Raw genomic sequence first — 26945 nt, forward strand, 5'->3', positions numbered from 1 at the left:
TGGAAACCACTGGTCTAGTCGATCATGCTTTAGCATTACAATATTGCCAGTGTATCCACAGGGCATGATATATTCCTGAACTTTGTGTGGATGCACAAAAATGCAGATAATAGTGAATCTTATTGAAATGAAGGACCTCTTGCCCCAAAATACAATAGTATCATACTAGAGGACTTAGAAAATGCCTAGAGATATATATGTTTCAGACACAAATAAATGAAACTGCTGACATTGGGTCATACTGTATTAACATTGAGTGCTGGTAAAGAACAGCTTGAGAAACACGGGCTTTCAATTTTGGGCCTGTGTATCTTCAATAAACATTTTTAAAAGTTTGAGATAGCAAAGAATGGGATTTTACTATAGCTGATTTTACTCTAGCTGTGTGTATCTACCAGCAAGAGGCAAGGCAAACAGCAGGTGTTTCCACAATCCCTTACTGAGCATGCATGGACAGCAGAATGGTGAGAAGTTTCCCCTGGCACATTACAGAAACATAGATATATAAATTAGGTTATCACAATGGAAATCATAAGGTTGGTGAAGGAAAAAATAATCCCATGATGTACTTTGTAAGAAGCTTTCAAGTGGCATCTAGCATGTTCAGAATGTTTCTGGTTAATTATGCATGGCTACCTGACCTGGTTGTTTCATTTCACATTTCCATATTGTTAGCTTTGAATAAAAGGTTTACTGAAAAATATTGGTGTGGTGTGAGAACATATCGCTGTTCTTTCCATATTATTTCTACTTCCACATTTTCTGTTTAACAAAAAAAATGTCCAGGAAGACATCTCCTCCTTCAGTTGAGGCACACATGTGTAAAAATAACAAATAATAGCTGGAGGGGGGCTATTAGGATTAATTAGCTGTATTGACAAGGTGATTCGCCTTTAACAAATAAATAGGAGCTATTTGAGGGGAATCATACAATGGGATAACAACTGAGTGTGATGCATATAGTTAAACTGTTGTCATTGCTGCTGTTGTAGACTTGTTATATCTGTGAAGAGCAAGGCAGGGAGAGCAAAGCAGCCTCCGGAGCCTGCATGACTTGCAACCGTCACGGCTGTCGGCAAGCCTTCCATGTCACTTGGTGAGTCCATATTTTTGTCAATTTAATTGTCATTTGCTTCCTCTCCACATTATCTCCGCAAACTTTCCAATGTGTTGGTCATAGATATGTGTTTTTGGATTCAGAATCACATAATAGCATAAATTAGAAACAATGGCAACCTTATACATTCTTTGATAATTTCCGCCATCCTTCAAAGCTGTTTTCTAGCTATGTCTGACTCCTGTATTGAAGTGAAGGGCCTAATCCACTGAGTTTAGGATGCACTGAAATAAGACTTATGCTGTATCCACACTGCAGAATTATAGCAGTTTGACACCACATTAACTGCTTTGGCTCAGTACTAAGGAATTCTGCTTTCTGTAATTTAGGGGGATATTTACCCTTCGCTCTCAGAAAGCACTGATCCTGTGACAAACTATTATTTATTTATTTATTTATTTAAAACGTTTATATCTTCTCAACCTGCTCGGAGGGACTCAGACTGGCTAACAGCAAGGATTCAATGCCACAATACAGTTAAAAACATCATATAATGACAATAGATTAAAATACATATAAAATAAAGTACATATAAGTTAATCAAATAGAATCATATCCAACTCAGTCTGCATATGTCAGTCTGTTGCTGGTCTCAGCCATTATTCTGGGAATGCTTCATTCCATAGCCAGGATTTCACTAGCTTCCTGAAGGTCAGGAGGGAGGGGGCAGCTCTAATCTTATTTGGGAGAGAGTTCCATAGCTGAGGGGCCACCATGGAAAAGGCCCTGTCTCTCATCCCCACCAGAAGCAATTGCAAAAGTGGTGGGACCGAGAGCAGGGTCTCTCCAGAAGATCCTAACAGCCTTGATGGTTCATAGGGGAGAATACGTTCAGACAGGTAAAATGGGCCAGAGCCTTATAGGGTTTTGTAGGTTAAGACCAGCACTTTGAATTGTGCTCGGAAGCTAATTGGCAGCCAGTGGAGCTGGCGCAACTGGGGAGTTGTGCGCTCCCTGTACCCAACTCCTGTCAGTAGCCTGGCTGCTGAGCATTGGACTAATTGCAGCTTCCGGACAGTCTTCAGAGGCACCCCCACGTAAAGAGCGTTGCAGTAGTCTATACAGGATGTTACCAGAACATGGACCACCGTGGCCAAATCAGACTTCCCAAACTATAAATCCCAGGATGCCATAGCCTTCAGGCATGGCACATAAGGCAGTGTCAAGCTGCATTAATTTTACAGTATCGAGGCACCCTAGGGTCTTGTCTAAAGTAGCACAGTAATTCAGCTCTACCCAATGAGGAGGATGACAGCTACACATTTCCCACAACAGAAGTTGTTGTATCTTCATTTGTTTACTACCAGCGTACATGCCCACACCTTTCAATCAATAGCCTTTGTTGTTTCCCCCTTGATCTTATAACCTGCCTTGCACTCCTATTTAGATGCTTTCAATGCAACAATTCCTCAAGCCTCTCTCCTCCTCCTTCCACAGAGTTCCTTCCCATATGGCTCCATTCCTGGGAGGAAATAGATCAAGCATCTTTCACTGCTTGCTAATTCTGTCCTACATATTACTGCTTCACTTTCCTGTTCCCGTTTTCTTTTAGAAATTACGTCTTCCTTTTACTGCTTTCTATATGCTTCATGGAAACCCCAAATTCCCATGCCAGGGTTGTTTGCCAAGCATCCAACTCTCAGTCAGTAGTGAAGTAGAACAGGCAGCAAGGGATCGAATCATCTTCTGGTAGAGGACAGGACTAAATAGGAAGGGGGGAACGCCCTGTTTCCTCTGGAGAAGAAGAACCTTTCCATCTTTTGTAATTGCCTTATGAAGAATCTAAAGGTAGCTCTTTGGAAATAAGTTGTAGCCATAGCAAGTCCCAAAATGGTACTTTAGGTCAGGGGTGGGCAAATTCTTGGGCTCAGGAATGACCAACTTGGGCTCCTCTGGGGACTAACCTTTGCATTTTAAGTTTATTATGTGAACAAAAATCTCCCCATAAGTGAGATGCACAGTTTCAAGGAGAAGATTGTTCAGAGTTTTGAAGTTCGATGCCATCTGTATGCAGATGACGTCCAACTCTATCACCCCTTTTCACCTGCTGCTAAGGAGGCTGTCCAGGTCCTGAACCAGTGCTTGGCAGCTGTGATGATCTGGATGAGGGTGAACAAATTGAATCCAGGCAGGACAGAGGTCATCCTGGTCAATTGAAAGGCTGAACAGGGTATAGGGTTACAGCCTGTTCAGGATGGGGTCACACTCCCCCTGAAGTCATGGATTCGCAGCTTGAGAATTCTCCTGGATTCCTCACTAAGCCTGGAACCCCAGGTCTCGGCGATGGCTAGGGGAGCTTTTGCACTATTAAAGCTTGTACGCCAGACTTGCTCATGATGGTCCACGCTCTTGTCACATCTTGAATAGACAACTGCAGTGTCGCTCTACATGGGGTTGCCTTTGAATTTATTTATTTATTATTTATTTATTTACTGTACATATACCCCGCCCTTCTCACCCTGAAGGGGACTCAGGGCAGCTTACAAGCTATGGCAACAATTCAATGCCAGATTCAGATAACAACAATATCAATAGAACACAATATTATAGAACTGTAAGAAACACAAATATATAAAATAGTCTTTCAAATAATTAAAACATATTAAAACATTTCAAACATATCAAAATTACATTGCATTGAAGCACGATTACAGGTTGAAGACTGTTCAGATGCTTCAAGTAGTCAATGGGGTAGCAGCCAGGTTCTTCACTGGAGCAGCTTACAGGGAGCATACAACCCCCATGTTACATCAACTCCACTGGCTGCCAGTCTGCTACTCAGCGCAATTCAGTGCTGGCTTTAGCCTATCAAACCCTAAACAGTTTTGGCCCAGCTTACCTTTCCGAACAAACATGTCCCTTTACAAACAAGTTAGAGCAGGGGTCCTCAAACTAAGGCCCGGGGGCCGGATACGGCCCTTCAGGTCATTTACCCAGCCCTCGCTCAAAGTCAACCTAAGTCTGAAGAGGCTTGAAAGCACACAACAACAACAACAACAATCCTATCTCATCAGCCAAAAGCAGAGTCACACTTCCCACTGAAATACTAATAAGTTTATATTTGTTAAAATTGTTCTTCATGTTAATTATTGTATTGTTTTTAAGTATTTTTTGCACTACAAATAAGATATGTGCAGTGTGCATAGGAATTCATTCATATTTTTTTCAAATTATAATCCAGCCCTCCAACAGTTTGAGGGACTGTGACCTAGCCCTCTGTTTAAAAAGTTTGAGGACCCTTGAGTTAGAGCATTAAGATCTGCAGGGGAGGTCCTGCTCTCGGTCCCACCACCTTTGCAGGTGTGGCTAGTGGAGACAAAGGACAGGGCCTTCTTGGTGGTGGCCTCTCAGCTGTGGAACTCCCTCCTTGGTGAGGTTAGATTAGTGCCCTACCCCCTGGTGATCAGAAAAAAAAACTTGGCTGTGTAAGCAGCATTTGGCGAGTGACAGAATTGCAGTATAACACCTCATCACGATATTGCTAAAGCGTTTAAATGATGACTATGGGATTGGTTCAATGTTCAATATGTTTTATGATGTTTACATGTATAACGTATAATGTTTTAATGATTTTAATATGTATTTATATGTCTGTTGATTTCTAGTTAATTATTCAGTTTGCCAAACTGTAAGCCACTCCGAGACCCCTTTGGGGTGAAATAGATCGGGATACAAATATAATACAAATATAATAAATAATAATAAAATAAAGGATATATTTTTAATTATCTTTAACGTTTAACTTAAGTTTTAATTGTGTTTTAATGTTATGTTCACTATTACAGGAGTTTAGCCAGTCTGAGTCCCTCTACAGAGGTTGAGAAGATCGGGATATCAAAGTTTTAAATAAATAAATTTTAAATAATAAATAATTTTAGGACAGTGATTAGTGTCTATTTGTGTATTTTCTTGTTTTCGTCTTGATATGGTCAGTGGACTAATCAATAAACTTTACTATATTAATAAAATAAAAGAGGGTGGTTCAAGGAGTGAGATTGCCAATTGTTTTCCCCTAAGGCTGAGAGAGTATGTCTTGTTCAAGGTTGCTATGGCTGAGCAGGATTTCGAACCATGGTCTCTTGAGTCATAATCCAATGCTCAAACCATTAAATCATGCTGGTGCTCATTCAAGGTGCCTTACACCCATTTAAAACAAAGTACAGCTAAAAATCATTAAAGCAACAATCAGAAGACAGTTAAATCACAACTCAATTTAAAAATACATTAAAACATAATAAAACACAAACACAACATGCACACCTTTGAGAATTAAAACCAAAGGCCTGTATAAATGAGAAGGCCTTTGCCATGCTGGTGGAAAGACGACAAGGAGAGGGTCAACCAAACCTTCTATGGAGGCAAGTTTCACAGCCATTGTTCTTACCTAAGGAGTACTGGTAGCAAGTTTGGAAGGTAGGTGTTTTCTTTAAAGAAAAGAAAGACTGCTTTCAATGTATTTGACATGGAGGTCATGATCAGCACTCCATGGATCTACAGTTTCCATTTACCAGTGAAGGTGAACAATTGCCTGGGGGTAGCAAAGAAGGTCTGTTAATTATTTTCCATTTAATTCGTGGCTGTATTGTATAACCATTTCAGGACTGGTGAGTCAGCATACTGGAAAAAGTACCAGAATAGATTATCTCTCTTGCTTACATTTTTTGAAATAAAAAATATTATAAAAAGCTGACAATAGAACAGAGGCAACAGATATATGTCCATGTTAGTAATAGAGAAACCCGGTTCTGTCGTTCGCCATTGCCATAAATGCTTGGGGTTCAGGTCATAACAACTCATTTCTATTTTTTAGTGCTCAGATGGCTGGGCTCCTGTGTGAAGAAGAGGTCTTAGAAGTCGACAATGTGAAATACTGTGGATACTGCAAATACCACTTCAATAAAATGGTGAGTCACCGTCTCCTTGTTACTACCAAAAGCACAGATCATTTGAGTTTAACAAATATACAAATACTTGAATTGCATACAAAAACCCAGCATGCAAGGTACACAACACCAGAGTAATAAAATGTATGGACTGGAATCCTGACATCTACTGATCCAAGCCCAGAAAACCTCCTGCTTTATGTGTGTGTTTGTGTGGGTGGGTGACGCACGACTTGAGAAACTGCAAGTCACTTCTGGTGTGAGAGAATTGGCTCTCTGCAAGGACGTTGACCAAGAGATGCCCAGATGTTTTAATGTTTTACCATCCTTGTGGGAGGCTTCTCTCATGTCCCCACATGGGGAGCTGGAGCTAACAGAGGGAGCTCCTCCTGGTAACAAGTGACAATGTAACAGAGTTATGATAGGACCCTAAGGGGTCTACACTTTATATAAATATAAATAAAATATTATAATAATAAAATATAAATAAAATATAAATCAATAAATACTTTTATATAAATACTTTTATATAATAATAATAATAATAATAATAATAATAATAATAATAATAATAATAATGCTTTATTTATACCCCGCTCCATCTCCCCCAGGGGGACTCGGTGCAGCTTACATGAGGCCACACCCATCAATACAATACAAGCTATAACACAAACACAATAAAACAAGCAAAATACTTAAAATGCAAAATCGAAATAATATACTACACAACAATATAAAATCAAGCATTAAAAACACAGGAAATTTAACTAGGCAGGGCCAGATGCATGGATAAAATTATAGAAAATATTAAAATCACTGGGAGATAGGGCAGAGTAACTTATAAGGAGGAGGCTCCAGGAATGAGGAAATATTTCATTGCACAACCCTTAAAGTAAAGTGAGTCTAAGGACATTTTGTGCAAAGTGTGGTCAAGGAGAATCTTTCATTCAATCACTGAAGGCACATTGGAATAACCAGGTTTTCAAATTCCTCCTGAAGATTGCCAGTGTGGGGCCTTGTCTAATGTCTCTGGGAAGTGAGTCCCAGAGCCGGGGGGCCACCGCAGAGAAGGCCCTCTCTCTTGTCCCCGCAAGTCGCACTTGCGAAGTGGGGGGGGGGGAGCAAAAGAAGGGCCTCTCCGAAAGATCAAAGGAATCATGTGGGTTTGTAGGTGGAAATACGGCCGTGCAAGTAGGAGGGTCCCAAGCCGTTCAGGGCTTTGTAGGTCAAGACCTGCACCTTGAATTGGGCCCGGTAGATAAACGGCAGCCAGTGGAGCTCCTTAAGCAGGAGGGTTGACCGCTCTCTGTAATTTGCTCCAGTTAATAGTCTGGCTGCCACCCGTTGGACCATTTGGAGTTTCCGGGCCGTCTTCAAGGGCAGCCCCACGTAGAGAGCATTGCAATGGTCCATATTTTCCTCCTTGCTTTAGGTTTGATATCTTGGATCTAGAGAAATAATAGGGAAGTGAGGAAAGACATCTGAATGCTTCTCTAGGGCCTCTTCTATACTGCCATATAAAATCCAGATTATCTGCTTTGAACTGGATTATATGGCAGTGTAGACTCATATAAACCCATTCAAAGCGAATCATGTGGATTATTGCTTTGATAATCTGGATTAAATGGCAATGTAGAAGGAGCCTAGATATTTACCTGGATTAAGAGATCCTCAGCTTTCGAGATGTTGTTGAACTGCTACCCTTGCCATACTTCACCATTGTATGATTTGAGCAGATAAGAACTGCTGTTCAACAACACTGGAGGGGGCAGAGTCCCTTAGCCTCTAGCTTGTTTCCTATGCAAAGGAAACCAGGTGGATTCAACAATATGGGACTAGATAGGACTACAAGAAGTTGTCTTGCACCAAATCAACCATTTGTCCAACTGGTAATTCAGTATTGCTTCTATTAACTGGTGATGGCTTTCTAATTTTTTTCAGACAGAGGTCCCACAATGGTCTTTCTAGAGCAGGCGTCCTCAAACTTTTAAACAGAGGGCCAGGTCACAGTCCCTCAAACTGTTGGAGGGCCGGATTATAATTTGGGGGGAAAAAATGAATGAATTCCTATGCACACTGCACATATCTTATTTGTAGTTCAAAAAACACTTAAAAACAATACAATAATTAAAATGAAGAACAATTTCAACAAATATAAACTTATTAGTATTTCAATGAGAAGTATGGGCCTCCTTTTGGCTGATGAGATAGGATTGTTGTTGCTGTTGTTGTTGTTGTGTGCTTTTAAGTCGTTTCAGACTTAGGTTGACCCTGAGCAAGGGCCGGGTAAATGACCTTGGAGGGCCGTATCTGCGCTCCCGGCCTTAGTTTGAGGACCCCTTTTCTAGAGTTTCAGTCTGGTAATGATACACCTTGCAGTTTGCATGCAAATCATATACTGTAGGGTTAGGTTTTGGCTCTTCCCCATTAATAGGTGATGGATCAGTAAATTGATTTTACCCCCCAAGAAAGGCAATAGCTGTAATGATGATGATTCTTTGCATGTTACAGATGGAATGGTGTGGTGTGTGTTTGCAAGCTAGATTCAGGGCAAGTTGGCAAGAAGCTCAACACTATCTGGAAGTCATGAGTGGTTATCGCTCCTGTCACTTAGAATGATTAAGAATGCCAGCCAACTCCCCAAAGGCAAACCGGAGAGCTCCACGCCTTGCCTTCCATTATTCTTAATCATGTATTTTTCTTTGCCCATCACCTGAAATCAAGTTTGGCAATTCCCCAAACACAGATATTTATTTCTAGTAGTTAGAAAGAGACAAGAGAGCTATGATAAGATGGTTTTATCATTTGTGAGCATTAACAAACGTTTATATAACAATGAACAAATTTGCTTTTACAATTCCTTAGCTTGTTTGCCTTCCTGGCAACCTAGTGTGATAGGTAAGGAAGAGAGTTGCCCTTGCTCAGCTTCAGGGCAATATTCAAGGCAAGCTGGGAGAGGGAGCAAAAAGAGCAGTGGCCCCTAAGATTGGCCTCATGTAAGCCGCACCAAGTCCCTTGGGGAGATGGTAGCGGGGTACAAATAAATTATTATTATTATTATTATTATTATTATTATTATTATTAAGGATGTACAGAGTGCCCTTTCATTCACCATCAGTTAAGGCAACATATCCTATAACATTTCAAAAATGAAAACTGGGACACATATGGTTAAGCAACAGAAGATGGCAGAAAGTATGAATGAGGAAAAACAGACAAGTTGGGAGAGGCTGCAGCAGTTTGTTTTTGCAAAGCCTACTGGAAAGTGCAATATTTGGCCTCCCTCTTCTGTCTACCCACTGAGTTAAGTGCAAACAAGCTTTACACTTTGCACTCAGTTTGCAGTAACTGAAGGAAAGTGAGGATTAAGCGTAATAGTGGAATTGGAAGAGAGAAACTGGGACCCTTTTTTAAAAAGCTGAAAAAGCAGCAGATTAAACCAAACTACTGCTGCCAAATTGGGATGGTTGGAAGACACGATGCAAAGATCTTTATTTCACATATTGATTGTGACAGGAAATCCAAATGTCAGCTCCTATGAAAAAATGAGGGGATAAATCATTTTTGGGCTACAATTCCATGGATCCCTCAGCCAACATGGAGTCTAGAAATAATAATAATAATAATAATAATAATAATAATAATAATAATCTGTAAAGGTTTTCCCTTGACACTAGCTCTAGTCGTGTCCAGCTCTGGGGGGGTGGTGCTCATCTCCATTTCTAAGCTGAAGAGCCAGCATTGTGCGTAGATGCCTCCAAGGTCATGTGGCCAGCATGATTGCATGGAAAAGCGGTACCTATTGATCTAGTCACATATGCATGTTTTTGAACTGCTAGGTTGGCAGGAGCTGGGGCTATCAACAATAAAAAAATTGTTGTTGTAGAAGTATTCTCTCCTGACATTTCACCTGCATTTATGGCAGGCATCCTCAGAGGTCTGTTGGAAACTGGGAAAATGGAATTTATGTATCTCTGGAAAGTCCAAGGTGGGAGAAAGAACTCTTGTCTGTTGGAGCTAGGTGTGAATGTTTCAATTGGCCACCCTAATTAGCATTTAATGGCCTGACAGATTTTTGGTGTGGCTTGTTACTGCCTGCGGGAATCCTTTGTTGAGAGGTGATTAGCTGTTCCTGATTGTTTCTTGTTTGGAGTTCCCCTGTGTTTGAGTGTTGTTCTTTATTTACTATATAATTTTAGAGATTTTTTAATACTGGTAGCCATATTTTGTTCATTTTCATGGTTTCTTCCTTTCTGTTGAAATTGTCCACATGCTTGTGGATTTCAATGGCTTCCCTGTGTAGCCTGACATGGTAGTTGTTAGAGTGGTCCAGCATTTCTGTGTTCTCAAATAATATGCTGTGTCCAGGTTGGTTCATCAGGTGCTCTGCTATGGCTGACTTCTCTGGTTGAAGTAGTCTGCAGTGCCTTTCATGTTCTTGATTCATGTTTGGGCACTACAGAGGTGGGAGGATCCCTCTTTGCTGAATGTAGCATCTGTTGGATTTTCTTAATGGGTCTGTAGATAGGTTCTTGTGGGCTTTTTCGGGCTATAGAGCCATGTTCTAGAGGCATTTCTCCTGACGTTTCGCCTGCATCTATGGCAAGCATCCTCAGAGGTTGAGGTCTGTTGGAATTAGGACAATGGGTTTATATATATCTGTGGAATGGCTGGGGTGGGGCAAGGAGCTCTTCCCTGCTGCAGTTAGGTGTGAATGTTCAGCTGATCACCTTCATTAGCATTTGAAGGACTGCCTGCGCCTGGGAAAATCTGTTGCTGGGAGGTGTTAATCTGTGCCTGGTTTTTTCCTCTCTGTTGTTTAGCTGTTATAATTTTAGAGTTTTTTAATACTGGTAGCCAGATTTTGTTCATTTTCATGGTCTCTTCCTTTCTGTTGAAATTGTCCACATGCTTGTGGATTTCAATGGCTTCTCTGTGTAGTCTGACATGGTGGTTGTTGGTGTGGTCCAGCATTTCTGTGTTCTCAAATAATATGCTGTGTCCAGGCTGCTTCATCAGGTGCTCTGCTATGGCTGACTTCTCTGGTTGGAGTAGTCTGCAGTGCCTTTCATGTTCCTTGATGCGTGTCTGGGCGCTGTAGATAGTTTGTAGGTTGTGTTTCCTCATCAGCTTCCCTTGATTCCAGTGTCATTTCTGAGAATTAGGTGTCAAAAATCAACCCAAATGTCATAGTTAAGTGTAGATTTGAATCAATTCTTCTTTATACAAGAATACATTTAATTTCTCAGTGTGGTAATTATCTCTTCTTTTAAGACATGTTACCGGTTTATAATATGCAAGAACACTTTTCCTCTTAAAAGCTCTGGCAGACCATGCAAAAAGGATCTGAGAACCCCACCTCCTCCAAGACGAACTGAACCACCTAAACTGGGCTTTACAGGCTAATGGATATTCCACCACAGACATCAGAAGAGCTAATGCAAAACCGACAACAAGCCAAGAGAATAAGGACAAAGATCCACCCAGAGGAAAAGTGTTTCACATAGTAGTCATCCTACAATTTCCCACATGAAGCCCACCAGCTGGGCATGAAAGCTGTGGCACTTTCTATGTCATGTTCCCCAGTGACTAATATAGAGTGCATCTACATTATAGAACTCATGTAGTTTGACACTTTAGCTGCAATGGGTCGATGGGATTCTAGGATTTGTAGTTCGGTGAGACTAAAGATCACATAAAGCTACAAAACCCAAGATTCCATAGCACTGAGCCATGGCAGTTAAAGTGGCATCAATTTTACAGTGTGTCTACTCCTAAGACACAGATCCTGCTTAGCAAGATTTTGATGTCTCCTGAACTTAGATAAGTTACTTTTTGCTACTAGAACTTCTAGGACACCACCTCCCCATTTCTGTACTCCAGAGTAAAATTTTCAAGCTCGGCTTTTCTTTCTAAACCAAAATGTCAAGATCTTATAAGACAAGCTTCTTCCTGATAACTTTATTTTTCTCTTCTGTATCTTTCCAAACCCTTCATGCTCATCCATCATTTTCTCTGACCTCCCCCTTGGGTCCAGAAGACGTCACGCCATCCTGGAAGTGGCCCTTTCAATACAGCAAGGAGGAGCCGGTCACCATCACCTGCTCAAGAGAAGCACGTGCCCCACCATGAGAAACCAAAGAAGGTAAATAATAAGAGTGATAATAACAAGATAATGTTGACACTTATGATGGTGGTGTTGCTGCTGCCACCGATGATGATCATGTGATTCAGTGTTGATTTATATACTAAGTATTTATTTATGTACCCATAACAAAGGAAACCAAAACCGGTATAGTGTATTCTGTTACAGGTTGAGTATCCCTTTCCTACAAATCCAAAATGTGAAATTATCCACATAGGTGACTGAGATAATGACATCTTTGCTTTCTGATCTTTCAATGTGGGCAAACTTTGTTTCATGCATTAAAATTTTGAAATACTGCATATAGAATTGTCTTCAGGCTAGATGTTTAAGGTGTATATAAAACATACACGAATTTCATGTTTAGCCTTGAGTTTCCTCTCCAAGATATCTCATTATGGATATGCAAGTATTCCGAAATAAAAACAAATCCAAAATATAGAACATTCTTGGTCCCAAGTATTTTGGATAAGGGATGCTCATCCTGTATTTCTTATTCCGCCTGTGCTGGAACTACTATTTCATTTGGAATCCAGCATTTAGATAATGTCAGCTTTTTCCTGAAATGCCTGGATATGTCCAGTTTAGAACAAATATATTTCATTTAATTTTGAGATAAGCATTATCAATGCCCATAGGTGAATGCATATTATCTGCAGCAGTTCCTCTTCAAAGAAGATAGCAACTCTTTGGAATGGGATACTTTTTTCCCCCTCCATCATTGGTGGCATTAGACTTTTCTGCTACTGGTCCAGTTTCCAAGAAGGGATAATTTCCTCTTTAAAGAATATTTTGGCACATCAGCACTAGGATGCCTATATATATACACACACACACACACACACACACACACATATATTAGGGCTGGGCAACCACGGAAAAATTTGTTTCTAAACTCGATTCGTTTTTTGAGGCTTTTTGCGTTTCGATATTTAAAAGAATTTTTCTTTTAAAAAAGTTCGATATTTACGAAATTTTGTAAAATTACGAAACGAATACGAAACGAATACGAATCGATTCGTTAATGGCGGACGCGACCGTGCAATACGCTAAAAAACCTCCATATGGGACAGGGGGAACTTCTGAAGCTTCCCTCTCCCTCTGTTGTTGACTGTTGGTGTGATATTTATAATTTTTTTTCACTGATTAAACAAACAACAGCTATAAAACTTGCCCCAGACATGCGGAAATAATAACGAAACGATTTCGAAACAAATACGAAACGAATACGAAGCAATTACGAAACGAATTGAAAAATTAGTTTTGTTTTTCAGATGCTCCTGAATGGTTCATTATCGCTTCGTAACCAAAAAAATAATGAATTTTTAACGAATTACGAAATTACGAAACGAAACCGCCCAGCCCTAATATATATATATATATATATATATATATATATATATATATTGGTGTGCATTTATGTGTAAATAATAATAATAATAATAATAATAATAATAAAGCTGACACAGTATGAGGATTTAAAGATCGAATTGCAAAGACTCTGGCACGAGACAGTAAAGGTAGTCCCAGTGGTGATCGGCACACTGGGTGCAGTGCCTAAAGACCTTGGCCTGCACTTAAACACAATTGGCGCTGACAAGATTACCATCTGCCAGCTGCAAAAGGCCACCTTACTGGGATCTGCACACATATGGCAAACATTCAATGCCAGGAAAAAAGACATAACAAATTGCATCAAAACAATGCACGTCAAAGAAAATAGAACAGTCATTACAATAAACTTAATACCAAATAGAAATTAACCAAAAATATAAAACTTGACAACCCTAGCAAACATAATCACATAAAATGAATTTAAACAGATTAAAATTTTAAACAACTAGATAATGACCTTAAAAAAACTCTGGAATAGCCTCCTTGGAATGGCAGCATTTGCTTACATACAGGCTAGGTCTATGAAACGAGGACCAGACAGAGATCTCTTGCCTCCAGCTTTAGCTCATAACTGTTGGAAACCTGAATGGAGGATGGATGGAACCATTTGGGGCTTCCAGAAGTCCAAGGTAAGGAGGAAAGTAAGGCAAATGGAATCAATCTGGTAGATGAGACAGAGACAGACAAAATAGCATAGTGCATAGGGTACAACCCCTGTGTCTACACTTAACCATTGTCAAAAGACCAGGCAGCAGGAGATATATTCTCAAACTTTGCATGGATGTGTTGTCAAAGGCTTTCATGGCCAGAATCACTGGGTTGATGTGAGTTTTCTGGGTTATACGGCCATATTCTAGAAGCATTCTCTCTTGACGTTTCACCGACATCTGTGGCAGGCATCCTCAGAGGTTGTGAGACCTCAGGAGAGAATGCTTCTGGAACGTGGCCACACAGCTGAGAAAACTCACAGCAACCCTTTGCATGGGTGCATGAAACCATGGATGGAACTACAGCCCCTATTGTTTTCATTAGTACAAATTACTGAAGAGAGTGTAACTGTAGCTTGTACAGGATGCATTAAATCAGTGGATCTCAACCTGTGGGTCCCCAGGTGTTTTGGCCTACAGCTCCCAAAAATCCCAGTCAGTTTACCAGCTGTTGGGATTTCTGGGAGTTTAAAACCAAAAAAATCTGGGGACCCATAGGTTGAGAACCATTGCCCTAAGAGAACAAATGAGTTAGTGAAACCATATATATTGGTTCTATGGATAGAAGAGTCATACTGTACCATATTCATTCATTCAGGCATGATCCAAGGTCTTGATGTGACACCATTGTAAAAAGAACTCCAGAGATCGAAGAGGAAAAGGATTGTAATAAAGCAATAACATCAGACTTTACTTGTGTTTTTGAAAATGATGACAGTGATGCTCATATTGAGAGACTGGATCATTTTGATATGTAACTACCAGACATCAAGAGCCTAATTTCTATCTCCCACACAATCCTGCTTCTCTTTCATACACATGTGTGCATCATTAACATGTGTAAGTGCCCCTCAGTAATGGTTTCAAGCCAAGAAGAGACCCATAAAACTGCCAAGCTATGGAGGACCTTGTCCATTTCACTTGAATTTTTCCTTTATTTTTCTCTCTGTATGCGTATATTGCCCTCTCTTTCCCTCTTTCAATCACATTGGCTTAAGATGCCACGTAAATGACAGGCACTCTCCTCCTTTATCTGGAGAGAAGATACGGAAGGAGGTCAGTAAAACTGACAAAACTTGTCATTTCATTGGCCTTCTCCTGAGAGGAAGGGTAGAGTGAAGAGTTGTCAATTTCATCAACAGATCTTCATTATTCAGCATAAAGATCCTGGTGTACATATGATGAAACTTGCTGCAGTTCTCCCTTCTGTGTATCTCAGAACCATTAGAGAAGCCACGTGAAATGCATGAGCTTTGGCAGTTTCACAGAGTTCTTCTGCACTGCTATTTGGGGATGAGGGATGTGATGTTGTAAAATGTATTCCTTCACAAAAAAATTAGTGGTGTAACCAGAGAAAGGATATCACTGAAGATGAAATGGAAGAAATACACAACCATCAAGAATGTCTCATCACCATTTTAAGTGAGACAATAATACAAAACTCAAATCGCACCTGAAAGTATTTTGCTTCAATTGCTGTAGGATTTTTTTTCCAAAGCAGTTTGAAACAAATGAGACAAAATGAGAATGCAAGGGTTTGGGATGAATAAGTGAGTACCCATATCACTGAAAATTGCTACTTTGAAAAAATCCTCTCCTTCCTTTATGAAAATCCAGACACAAAATGAATTAAACGACCTGAAGACTGAAAATGCAATCCAACGCGCATTTACTAGCAAGTGGATCCCATTTAGTACAGTACAATATATTTCTGATGTTGGCTTAAATAACCTGAAGTGACCAAATCTCATCTGATCTTGGAAGCCTTTGTTAGTACTTGGACGAAAGACTGCCTAGTAAATGTATTGGACGAGGGACTAAATTTCAGAAGAAGGGAATGACAAATCATGTCTGAATATTCATTGCATTAAAAAACCTTAAGAAATCTATATGGTTGTCATGAGTTGACAGACAATGTAAAGGTGCAGACACAGATACACATAGTGTATTTCCAAGTATCCATGCTTTAGATTGCACCATGCATATTGAACAAAGAAGAGGGGAATCATTCTCCCTAATTTGGTCCACAAGGACAAAAATATGGTCCGCAGCCTCACCATTATTACACTGTATTTGAGAAATCAGGAATAAGGTTTAATCTAATTTTCATCTCTAGATCCATTTTCTGTGTCGCTGAATATGTAAATGGAATACTTAAGATTTTCTAATGCATTGCTGAAGAACAACCATTTCAGCCCCTATTAATAGTAAGATCAGATGCGGCTGTTCCTGTTGTTCAATCACATAGAGAATTAATCTATAATGTATTTTATTCTATAATGTATTTTATTTTATACAACAGAATTAATTTATAATGTATTTTATTCTGTTTTACTTATCTTTTACTGAAGCATAGATATTGTGGTTTGGAATAGTGCCACTGATGCAACCTGACCTGGAAACTGTTTTTAAGTGACAGAGGTGAAACTTGAGCAGTAGTAATATTGGAGAAGAGCATGTGCAGAGTGCTCTAAGAATAGCAACATCTCCTGCCATTCACCTGGTATTGGAGTAGAGTTTCCAAGGAAGAGGATATGAGTTGTTGGCCTGATTTGAACCTGCCCACCACATAGCATCTCAGTTTTGGGAAATCTACCCTTGACTGGAACAGAACCTGTTTCAGTGCCAATAACAACGCAAACTTGGGGGAGGCTTACCTCTCCAGCAAAAAAACTCTGTCCAGAGCTCTTCAACCCAGAAGTACATATGGTTATTACTTCTGCTAAACTGAGAAGGGCTGACTTGTTTGAAGCCCTGCTTCCCGGCTCACTTGCAACTGTATTGGCTGCTGGCAAGCAGTCACTGCAATTTCCTCATATATACAGCAGGCCTTTAATGCAGCCCAGACCAGCTTGGCTTTGGCGTGCTTCTAAAGGCAGCCCCTGCCAAGGAAAGTGGTGGAAACAGGAAAACGGAAAGAGAAGCAAAGAGGAGATCAGCACAAGGTAAATCGTGGTAATGGAAGAAAAGGATTTCTATGCGACATGAGCCAAAAAGGCAGGGGGTAAGGAAACCAGGATGATTGGCAGATGATTTGGAGAGCAGCTGACATATTAACTTGGCTTTGAAAAGAAGATTCTATATTTGAATGGATTTAGCTAGGGAAGTGACAGGAAGTAGATGCAAAATGCTTTGGTTCTTTTCATTTGTTAGTGTGCAACACCGTCCCATTTGCCCCTCACCAACATGAAGACCGCTCACAAACTAGGACTGTCAATCAGACATTGGAAATCAACTTTGAGATTGCCCATGAACAGGGACATAAAAGGCATTTACGTTCTTTCCTCTCCCTTGTCTGTGCTCTGTTTTCACATTGGCAAATTCACACATTTAAGAAATATGCACAGAAAGTTGTGCACATCTCATGTGAGCACAAAACCTTGTTTAAATGCATTTCAGGCAATGGAGGAGATGTGTTCAAACAATGTGTAACATTGAAAAGCTGAATAAATACATGTATGTATGAAAAAATGTAAGAAAGGCATAGACAAGAGGTCCTCAAACTTTTTAAAAGGAGGGCCAGGTCACAGTCCCTCAAACTGTTGAAGGGCCAGATTATAATTTGGAAAAAAAACCCATGAATTAATTCCTATGCACACTACACATATTTTATTTGTAGTGCAAAAAAAAAAAAACACTTAAAAACAATACATCAATTAAAATGAAGAACAATTTTAACAAATATAAACTTATTAGTATTTCAATGGGAAGTGTGGGCCTGCTTTTAGCTGATGAGATGGGATTGTTGTTGTTGTGTGCTTTCAAGTCATTTCAGACTTAGTTTGACCCTGAGCAAGGGCCGGGTAAATGACCTTCGAGGGCCGTATTCGGCCCTCGGGCCTTAGTTAGAGGACCCCTGGCATAGACCAATTCTAGCCTTTCTGCCCCACACACCAACAAATGATGAAACCGGATATGGGAAGCAAAAGGTAGAGTCATAGAATTATAGAGTTGGAAAACAACACATGGGCCATCTAATCTAATCCACTCCTATGCAGGAAAATCACAATCAAAGTATCTAGGACAGATGACCTTTCAGCCTCTGTTGAAAAGATTCCAAGAAAGGAGCTTCCACCACGTTTTGAGGTAGAGAGTTCCACTGCTGAACAGCTCTCACAGTTAGGAAGTTCTTCCTAATGTTCAGGTGGAATCTCCTTTCCTGTAATTTGAGCCCATTGCTCCTAGTCCTAGTTTCAAGGGCAACAGAAAACAAGCCTGCTCCCTCATCCTTATGACACCCTTTCACATATTATAACATGGCTATCATGTCTCTTCTCAACCTTCTCTTCTGCCGGCTAAACATATCAAGTTGTTTAAGACGATCTTCTCCAGTCCTTTGATCATTTAGTCACCCTCCCCTGGTGTCATTGCTACAGTTTGTTTTCTCTGTCAACTGGAGACTAAAATGTCTTTGGTATTCAGGCTGCAAGGTGACAACTGTAATATGCACATATATCAAGCTCACATTTAATACAAGTTTGTATTCCTCTATTTTGTAGTAGGAAAAAGGATTTACTTTGTTTCAACTGACCAAGGAGCCCCTGATGGTGCAATGGGTTAAACCCTTGTGTCAGCAGGACTAAAGACTGACAGGTCAGAGGTTTGAATCCGGGGAGAGCGTGGATGAGCTCCCACTATCAGCTCCAGCTCCCCGTGCAGGGACATGAGAGAAACTTCCCACATGGATGGTAAAACATCAAAACATCCAGGCGTCCCCAGAGCGACTTGCAATTTCTCAAGTTGCTCCTGACACACACACACAAAACTGACCAAAGCAATGTCAATTCCAGTATGAAAGCAAAAACTATTATTTTGCTCCTAGCAATAAGTATTATATAGCCAGAGATGCATTTACCTATAACGACAAATAAACAAGCTTAAAAGTATTACTTACTATGAAATCAATAGATTAAAAAAGCAGAGTTCAGTGAGACTTTTGAAAAAAAAATAATGTAGTCCCTATTTATATTTATAATCCCTTTTCCTTCAAAATTTATTATTTTTAAACCCCTTGTTAGCAGTGGATGCATTTTAAATATTTCCTTCATCTTTCAAAATAGAGTAAATCCTATATTTAAATATTTCAAACTACGTCCTACACAAGCATACCAGATTTCATTCCCATTCCCCAGTGTTTGAAGGAAGATGTCACAAAACAAAGAAATGGAAAAGGTGAAACTGGAAAGAAAACCAAGGACACCTCGACTTAGCCAATACTTTATTTAAATTGGTTTCTGCAATACTTTTGCACCATTTGGCAGGAATCTAGGAATATTATAATTAGCTGGGCCAACTTCTAATAGTTTGAAAACACAGAGGCTTTTAAGTGAGCTCTTTAATCCAGAGAAATTGAAAGAAAACAGTCCTATCTGTAACCCAAAAAAGACAACAGAAGGAAGTTGAATCTAAAGAGAAAAGGAATGTGGTGGGAGTATTGTTTTTTAAATGTTGGGCTTTTTTTTTCCTGCGGTGTCGAACTAAAACAAAATAATTCTTTTAAGAAATGTTTCTGTACTGTGGTTTTCCATATTATACACTGAACACACCTCAGGAAGCTATTTATACCTCCCACCCTGGTTCTCATAGAGTTGTCAAACCTCAGCCAAACCAGAGTGTGGGTTGTACAGCTGCAGGTGTGGAAAATCAATGTGGTTGGAAGGGTGGGTGTGCTTATACACACACCATACATGCATTCTGTGTGTGTGGGGGGGGGGGGGTATGCATACATATATATACACAGAAAAAGTTGGTTCTTCTCTTACTTCAGGGAATTCTCTCATATTTTATCACCCCTTAAGAAATACAGGAATCTTAACAGCACAGCCTTAACCACTGCCTATTTTGCTGTTTCAGGAATCTAAACAAAGGTGTGTAAGAGAGTCCTCTCTTGATTTCTAGCCCTTTAAACATTTTTCCTCAGTTAATTATGGAAGCTTCCCTTTTGCTTTTTGAAGCCACGTCTTTCAGATTTTGCATTGAAACTGGTCACTGCAAACACTAAAACATTTTGTTTAATGTTGAGGCATCTAAATGCAGAATCCTACAGTCATAGAGTTGGAAGAGATCCACTACAGTCATAAAATCGTACAGTCATAGAGTTGGAAGAGATCACAAGGGCCATCCAGTCCAACACCGAATCACTCCCAACAGGTGCCCATCCAGTTTTTGTTTTAAAACGTCCAGAGAGGGGACTCTATCAAACTCCAAGGCAGCATATTCCATTGCCAAATAGTTCTTACCATTCGGAAGCTCTTCAAAAGGTTTAGGTAGAATAGCCCTTCCTAAAATTTGAATACAATATTCCATGTCCTAGTCTCTACAGCAGTCATGGGCAAACTTTGGCCCTCCAGGTGTTTTGGACTTCAACTCCCACAATTCCTAACAGCCAGTAGGAAATATTTAAAATGTATCCAGCTGGTAGGCAATTAGGAATTGTGGGAGTTGAAGTCCAAAACACCTGGAGGGCTTAGGTTTGCCCATAACTTCTCTAGAGCAAGTCTTCTTAAACTTTCCCCCTCATGACCCCTTTCTGCCCAAGAAATGTTTACGGGATCTTGGGCATATAGATATTTAAAATATCTGTAAAATAAAACATTTACAGATCACAAATCAGCATTTGCAATGCTTCCTAAACAGACAGATCTTCATTTTTATGAAGTACAGCTGAGGCATTTGCTGCAAAGTCCACTTTTGTGTCAGTGTCTAAAATGGCCACTAGGTGGCATTCAGAAACTCTTTACTGTTGCCAAGTTTTCACAACTCCCATTTCAGTTCTGGAGACCTCATTTGGGGTAGGGACCCACAGTTTAAGAAGCAGATCTCTAGAGAGCAGAACACAGCTTGCTTGTTCCTCAATGTGACATCCTTTCAAATATTTAAACATGGCTATCATGTCCCCTCTCAGTCTTCTTTTCTCCAAGCTAAACTTACCCAGCCCAGCAAGCCACTCCTCATAGGGTTTGTCTTCCAAACCTTTTATTATTTTGGTTGACCTTGTCTGGATATGTTTCAATGTTTTCAATGTGGCCTTCATGTTCTCTTTCAACCTTTTCTGATGCCTTATACTAGGTCCCCCTTTTGCTTCTAATAAGCCCCCACCTTTGGAATTTCTACTTTTTGACATGAAACTGAGCCCTGCCACTTGGATGAGAACTAGAAAATACTCTGTAAAATATTGAGACATCTGCTGTAATTTATAAAGGAGTATATTATAGCTGGTTCCCCCTTTTTGCTTTTCTCACCTCCAATGGGTTTGGAAGTTTGACTGGAAACTCAGCACTGAAACTTGGACAATAACCAAAAATACTACACCAAATCTTGAAATTTCTAGCATGATGTCATGATCATTCTCGAGCTGCCAAAGACAAAGATGTACACATTAAAACATTGTGGTATGGAGGATCATTGAATCACATGAACACTTTGAAGTGGTGTGGTCTCAATTTGCATATGTAAGTGAGAACCAAGCAAAGACAACACTCTTCCACTTCTTTACAGATTATTTTTGTAAATTTAATACAAAAATGTACAAAGAGATACGTGCAGACAAGACAGTAGCCCAAGGCAACATAGACTACACATCCTGCTGTCTAGGAAGAACCCTGTGGGATCTACTTTTGAGTACACATGGAAATGACTCAGATGTTGGTGGATTTTATGACTACCCTCCATCCAGCCCAGTTTGCCATATCAGCGGCATTCTTGTATGTCAATGTTTCGGAAATTTCTGATGACTCTGGCACCGTTAAAACTAGAAGCATGTTTTACATACTTTCTGTGTATTGCAGCTTAAAATATTTCACTGTCAGGATATTTGTACACATTAACAATTACCTCCTGCCAATGGATATATGCTTCCCTCCCACCACATATGTTTCTGCACAAATCACTAAATTTGGTGAAAAGAAAACAAAATAAAATGTTTTATGGCACCTTAAAAATGAATGAATTATAGAATGTAGTGGAGTTGAGTTTACTTGATGAGTTGCATGAATTGTTACCCTGAACATGCCAGATATATGTTCCTAAAATTGTAGGTTGTGTGTGTGTGTGTGTGTGTTGGGATTTAAGGATAAAAAGGAAAGGAAATGTAAAATACAATTGTCCCTTGTCTTTCACAGAACAATTTTTGTTTGAGGATTGTTGGGGCAGTTGAGGTAGCAGCAGTGTGTCCTCTGGCAGCAAATAAAGCATCAAGTAACCTGGCAAGGCAGAGAAATGAAAGGGTGCTAAATTCCTCCCTTCCTTTGCCTAAATAAAACAGACACATGTAATTAAAGTAAGCCTTTTTCAGACTTCATTGCAACCGTTACAATTTCAAGAGATCCCCCCAAGAGATTTGGCACCCGCCTCAATTTTTGTATTGTTTTATTTGGGACTTAAAATAATACCTGCGCACCAGGAAAGTCTCACTCTTTTGCAGGAACAAAGCTCTTCCAGGGGATTTCCCAACAACAACAACTCCCCACCCCTCAAAAAGAACTATGTTATTACTTCTGGTCACTCCAAGTGTCAGACAGAAACCCCCTAAAATTTAGGATGAGCTAAAAATCTGGACACATGATACTCTAGGCCAGTGTTTCTCAACCTGGGGGTCGGGACCCCTGTGGGAGTCACAAGGGGGTGTCAGAGGGGTCACCAAAGACCATCAGAAAACATAGTATTTTCTGTTGGTCATAGGGGTTCTGTGTGGGAGGTTTGGCCCAATTCTATCATTGGTGGTGTTCAGAATGCTTTTTGATTGTAGGTGAACTATAAATCCCAGCAACTACAACTCCCAAATGTCAAGACCTATTTTTCCCCACACTCCAGCAGTGTTCACATTTAGCATACTGAGTATTTGTGCCAAGTTTGGTCCAGATCCATTGTTGTTTGAGCCCATAGTGCTCTCTGTAGGTGAACTACAACTCCCAAACTCAAGGTCAATGCCCACCCTTCCAGTGTTTTCTGTTGGTCGTGCGCATTCTGTGTGCCAAGTTTGGTTCAATTCCATTGTTGGTGGAGTTCAGAATACTCTTTAATTGTAGTTGAACCATAAATCCCAACAACTACAACTCCCAAATTATGTTTCATAACAGGAGCAAAATTACAGTTATGAAGTAGTAAAAGAATGTTATAGTTGGGTGTCACCACAACATGATGAACTGTATTAAGGGGTCGCGGCATTAGGAAGGTTGAGAAACACTGCTCTAGGCCAATGTTTCCCAGCCTGGGGGTTGGGACCCCGGTGGGGTTGTGAGGAGGTTTAAAAGGGGTCAGCAAAGACCATCAGAAAACATATACTTCTGATAGTCTTAGGAACCTCTTTGGCAGAAAAGGCTGAAGATCTTTCAACCTGTCCTTCTCTTCCTTTTTGGAAACAGATGACAAATCCTCCCACCAAAAGCCCTCCTCTGCTGCAATTGGCCAGCCTCTCAGCTGGCCTCTCAGTCAAGGGGAGGGCTGTTTCTGAGACTCCAAGTGGAGGAAGGGAGAGCAGGCGTTCGTGGCGCATGGCAGTGTGGTGCGCATGTGCACGCGAGGGAAAGCGTGCAAAGCTGGAGGGAGGCTCACACTAGAAAGTCCCTTCAAGGCATGGGGGTTCTGTGTAGGAATTTGGCCCAATTCTATCATTGGTGGGGTTCAGAATGCTCTTTGATTATAGGTGAACTATAAATCAGAGCAACTACAACTCCAAAATATCAAGGTCTATTTTCCTCAAACTCCACCAGCATTCACATTTTGGCATATTGAATATTTGTGCCAAGTTTGGTCCAGATCCATCATTGTTTGAGTCCACAGTGCTCTTTGGATGTAGGTGAACTACAACTCCAGAACTCAAGGTCAATGTCCATCAAACCCTCCCAGTATTTTCTGATGGTCATGGGAGTTCTGTGTGCCAAGTTCGGTTCAGTCCCATCGTTGGTAGAGTTCAGAAAGCCTTTGATTGGGGGTGAACTATAAATCCCAGCACCTACAATTTCCAAATGACAAAATCAATCCCCCAACCCCACCAGTTTTCAAATTTGGAAGTATCGGGTATTTGTGCCAAATTTGGTCCAGCGAATGAAAATACATCCTGCATATCAGATATTTACTTTACAATTCATAACAGTAGCAAAATGACAGTTATGAAGTAGCAACTAAAATAGATTTAATGGTTGGGGGGCTACACAATATGAGGAACTGTATTAAGGGGTCACAGCATTAGGAAGGTTGAAAAACACTGCTATAGACTCTGGAGTTTGTCCATTTCTAACATAAGTGTTTATGGATCAAATATATTGACTCTAGTACTGATTTCCCATTATGTTTCACTGTAGAGACAGTGTGGTGTAGCAGTAGAAATGTTGAACTTTGGATCTTATCACATTGTAAGCCAAGCCATGGTCTGGCGTGGGGTGTGGGGAACCTGTTGCATCGCCCCTTACCAGTATCACAGGGGAAACTGTTGCTGCCCGGCTTCCCCCTGTTCTTTTCTATGAGAGCACAGGAAGCCCCCCATATTATCACTGCTGCTTCTTATGACAGTGTCACTTCACTTGGAGCCCTGCTGAAAGTAGATCTGTGTCATGTGATGGGATCCAGCAGGCTCTGTCCCAGAAGTGAGGTGACATTGCAATAGGATGGGCAATTTTGCCCATGTGATGAAGTCCTAGGACACTAGAGACCAGGATTTAAATCTTAGCCCTGGAAACTCACTGAGCAACTTACACTCTCTCAACATTAGAGGAAACCAGTAAGTAAATCTTGGCAAGAGAACCCAATGATAAATTTGCTTTAGGAGTACTTAGTACTTAGGCGATTCCTCGTTGTCTTAAGTAGGATTGTCTTCCAAGATCGGTGTCCTGGCGGTGGGTCCTGAGGTGACTGCGGAGCCCTATTCTTGATCTGCATGTTCTCCCGCAGTGAGGGCATTTGTTTCCAGGTGGAAGGCAGTCCCGGTCAGGGTTGGCTTGACGTGCCTTCCTCTCTCACACATTTCTCTCTTTCGCCTTCCATTTGTGCCTCTTGAAATTCTACAGCACTGCTGGTCACAGCTGACCTCCAGCTGGAGCGCTCAAGGGCCAGGGCTTCCCAGTTCTCAGTGTCTATGCCAGAGTTGTTAAGGTTGGCTTTGAGCCCATCTTTAAATCTCTTTTCCTTCCCACCAGCATTCAGTTTTCCGTTCTTGAGTTCAGAGTAGAGCAACTGCTTTGGGAGACGGTGGTCAAGCATCCGGACAATGTGGCCAGTCCAGCAGAGTTGATGGCGGAGGACCATCACTTCACTGCTGGCGGTCTTTGCTTCTTCCAGCACACTGAGATTTGCTTTAGGGATGCCATACATTGAAAAGTACTTGTGGACATGCATCAACCACAACAATGTTTAGCTTGTGTAGCAATTAGTATTTGTGGCTTCCTCTTCTTCTTCTTTTCCTAACTTTGATTTCCCTTGTCTGTCCAGGTAATATTAAGCATAATCCTCTTTTCCCCCTTGAATTCCTTTCAGAATCATATGATTATTCATTCATGATGTTGGTGTTAATTATGCAATTTCTCCTTAGTCTTTCAACAGTTGTTATTATATTGATTTATATCCCACCTTTCTACCTAGGGTTAGTCACTGAGAAAGACCTCTCTCATGTTCGCATCAGCCATTCTTGTGATGGTGGTGGAACTGAGAGAGTGGTCACTCCTGGTGATCTTAGGGACCAGACGGGCTCATATTTTACTATTTTATATTGTTGATGTCACTTTTATCTCACCCATATCAGCCCGAAGGCAACTCAGGGTGACATGCAAATTGGCACAGTTAGATGCCATATAAAAATACATACATCAGTTAAAAGCCAAAAAATCACATTGCAATACATTTAAAAACCATAAAAGCAATAACAATAAAAAAATATAAAAGCTATGTCTTCGTGTTCAAATCCTCGACTGTTCCATTGTCTTAGCCATTCCTATTTCATATTCCAATTTGAGTTAATCTGATCATGCTGAAATTGCAAACGTTTGCTCAAAAAACCAGGTTTTCACTCTTTTTCAAAAGGTCAGGAGGGAAGGGGGCGGTCTAATATCCCTAGGCTGGGAGTTCCACAGCCGAGGGGTCACCACTGAGAAGGCCCTGTCTCTCGTCCCCACCAGACATGCCTGTGAAGCAGGCGGGATCGAGAGCAGGGCCTCCTCAGACAATCTCAACTTCCTGGAAGGTTAAGAGGGAGAGATGTGTTCAGATAGATAAGCTGGGCCAAAACTGTTTAGGGCTTTATAGGCTAAAGCCAGTACTTTGAATTGTGTCCGGTTGCAAACTGGCAGCCACTGGGAACTGGTGCAGCAGAGGAGTTGTATGCTCTCTGAGCGCAGCTCCTGTTAGTAACCTGGCTGCTGAACGCTAGACCATTTGACGCTTCCAAGCAGTTTTCGAAGGCAACACCATGTAGAATGCGTTGCAGTAGTCTATACGGGATGTAACCACAGCGTGGACCACTGTGGCCAAGTCAGACTTCCCAGGGTACAGGAGCATATAGGGAGATAGTCTGTCATATAGCCTTATGATAAGTCAGTGAAGAATACCCGTCAGTTTCATTAGGAAGAAATTCCTGGCAGAAGCTTTTTAACTGTGAAATATACCAGTAGTATTCAAAATGACAGTCCCTGGACTAGTGCCAGCCCATTAGTCATCAGCTGCCGATTCGCATCAAGTTTCCAGGAAAGAAAGAAACAATTGTTATAAAT

The 26945-nt window shown here is 40.7% G+C and overlaps 1 protein-coding gene across 4 annotated transcripts in view; it reads left to right on the forward strand.

Annotated features, from left to right (window-relative positions):
* The window catches only part of MLLT6 (MLLT6, PHD finger containing), a 170294-nt gene that overhangs the window by 45307 nt on the left and 98042 nt on the right, over positions 1-26945 (forward strand). For 3 of the 4 annotated variants that reach the window (XM_060780942.2, XM_060780943.2, XM_060780946.2), the window contains exons 5-7: positions 993-1096; positions 5928-6021; positions 12038-12145. In XM_060780942.2, the coding sequence (XP_060636925.2) occupies positions 993-1096; positions 5928-6021; positions 12038-12145 (306 nt within the window). The remainder of the gene's footprint in view (positions 1-992; positions 1097-5927; positions 6022-12037; positions 12146-26945) is intronic. The other variant, XM_060780944.2, reaches the window with a different exon arrangement.

The sequence above is a fragment of the Anolis sagrei genome, chromosome 6 (assembly GCF_037176765.1).
Source record: "Anolis sagrei isolate rAnoSag1 chromosome 6, rAnoSag1.mat, whole genome shotgun sequence".
NCBI classification, from domain to species: Eukaryota; Metazoa; Chordata; class Lepidosauria; order Squamata; family Dactyloidae; genus Anolis; species Anolis sagrei.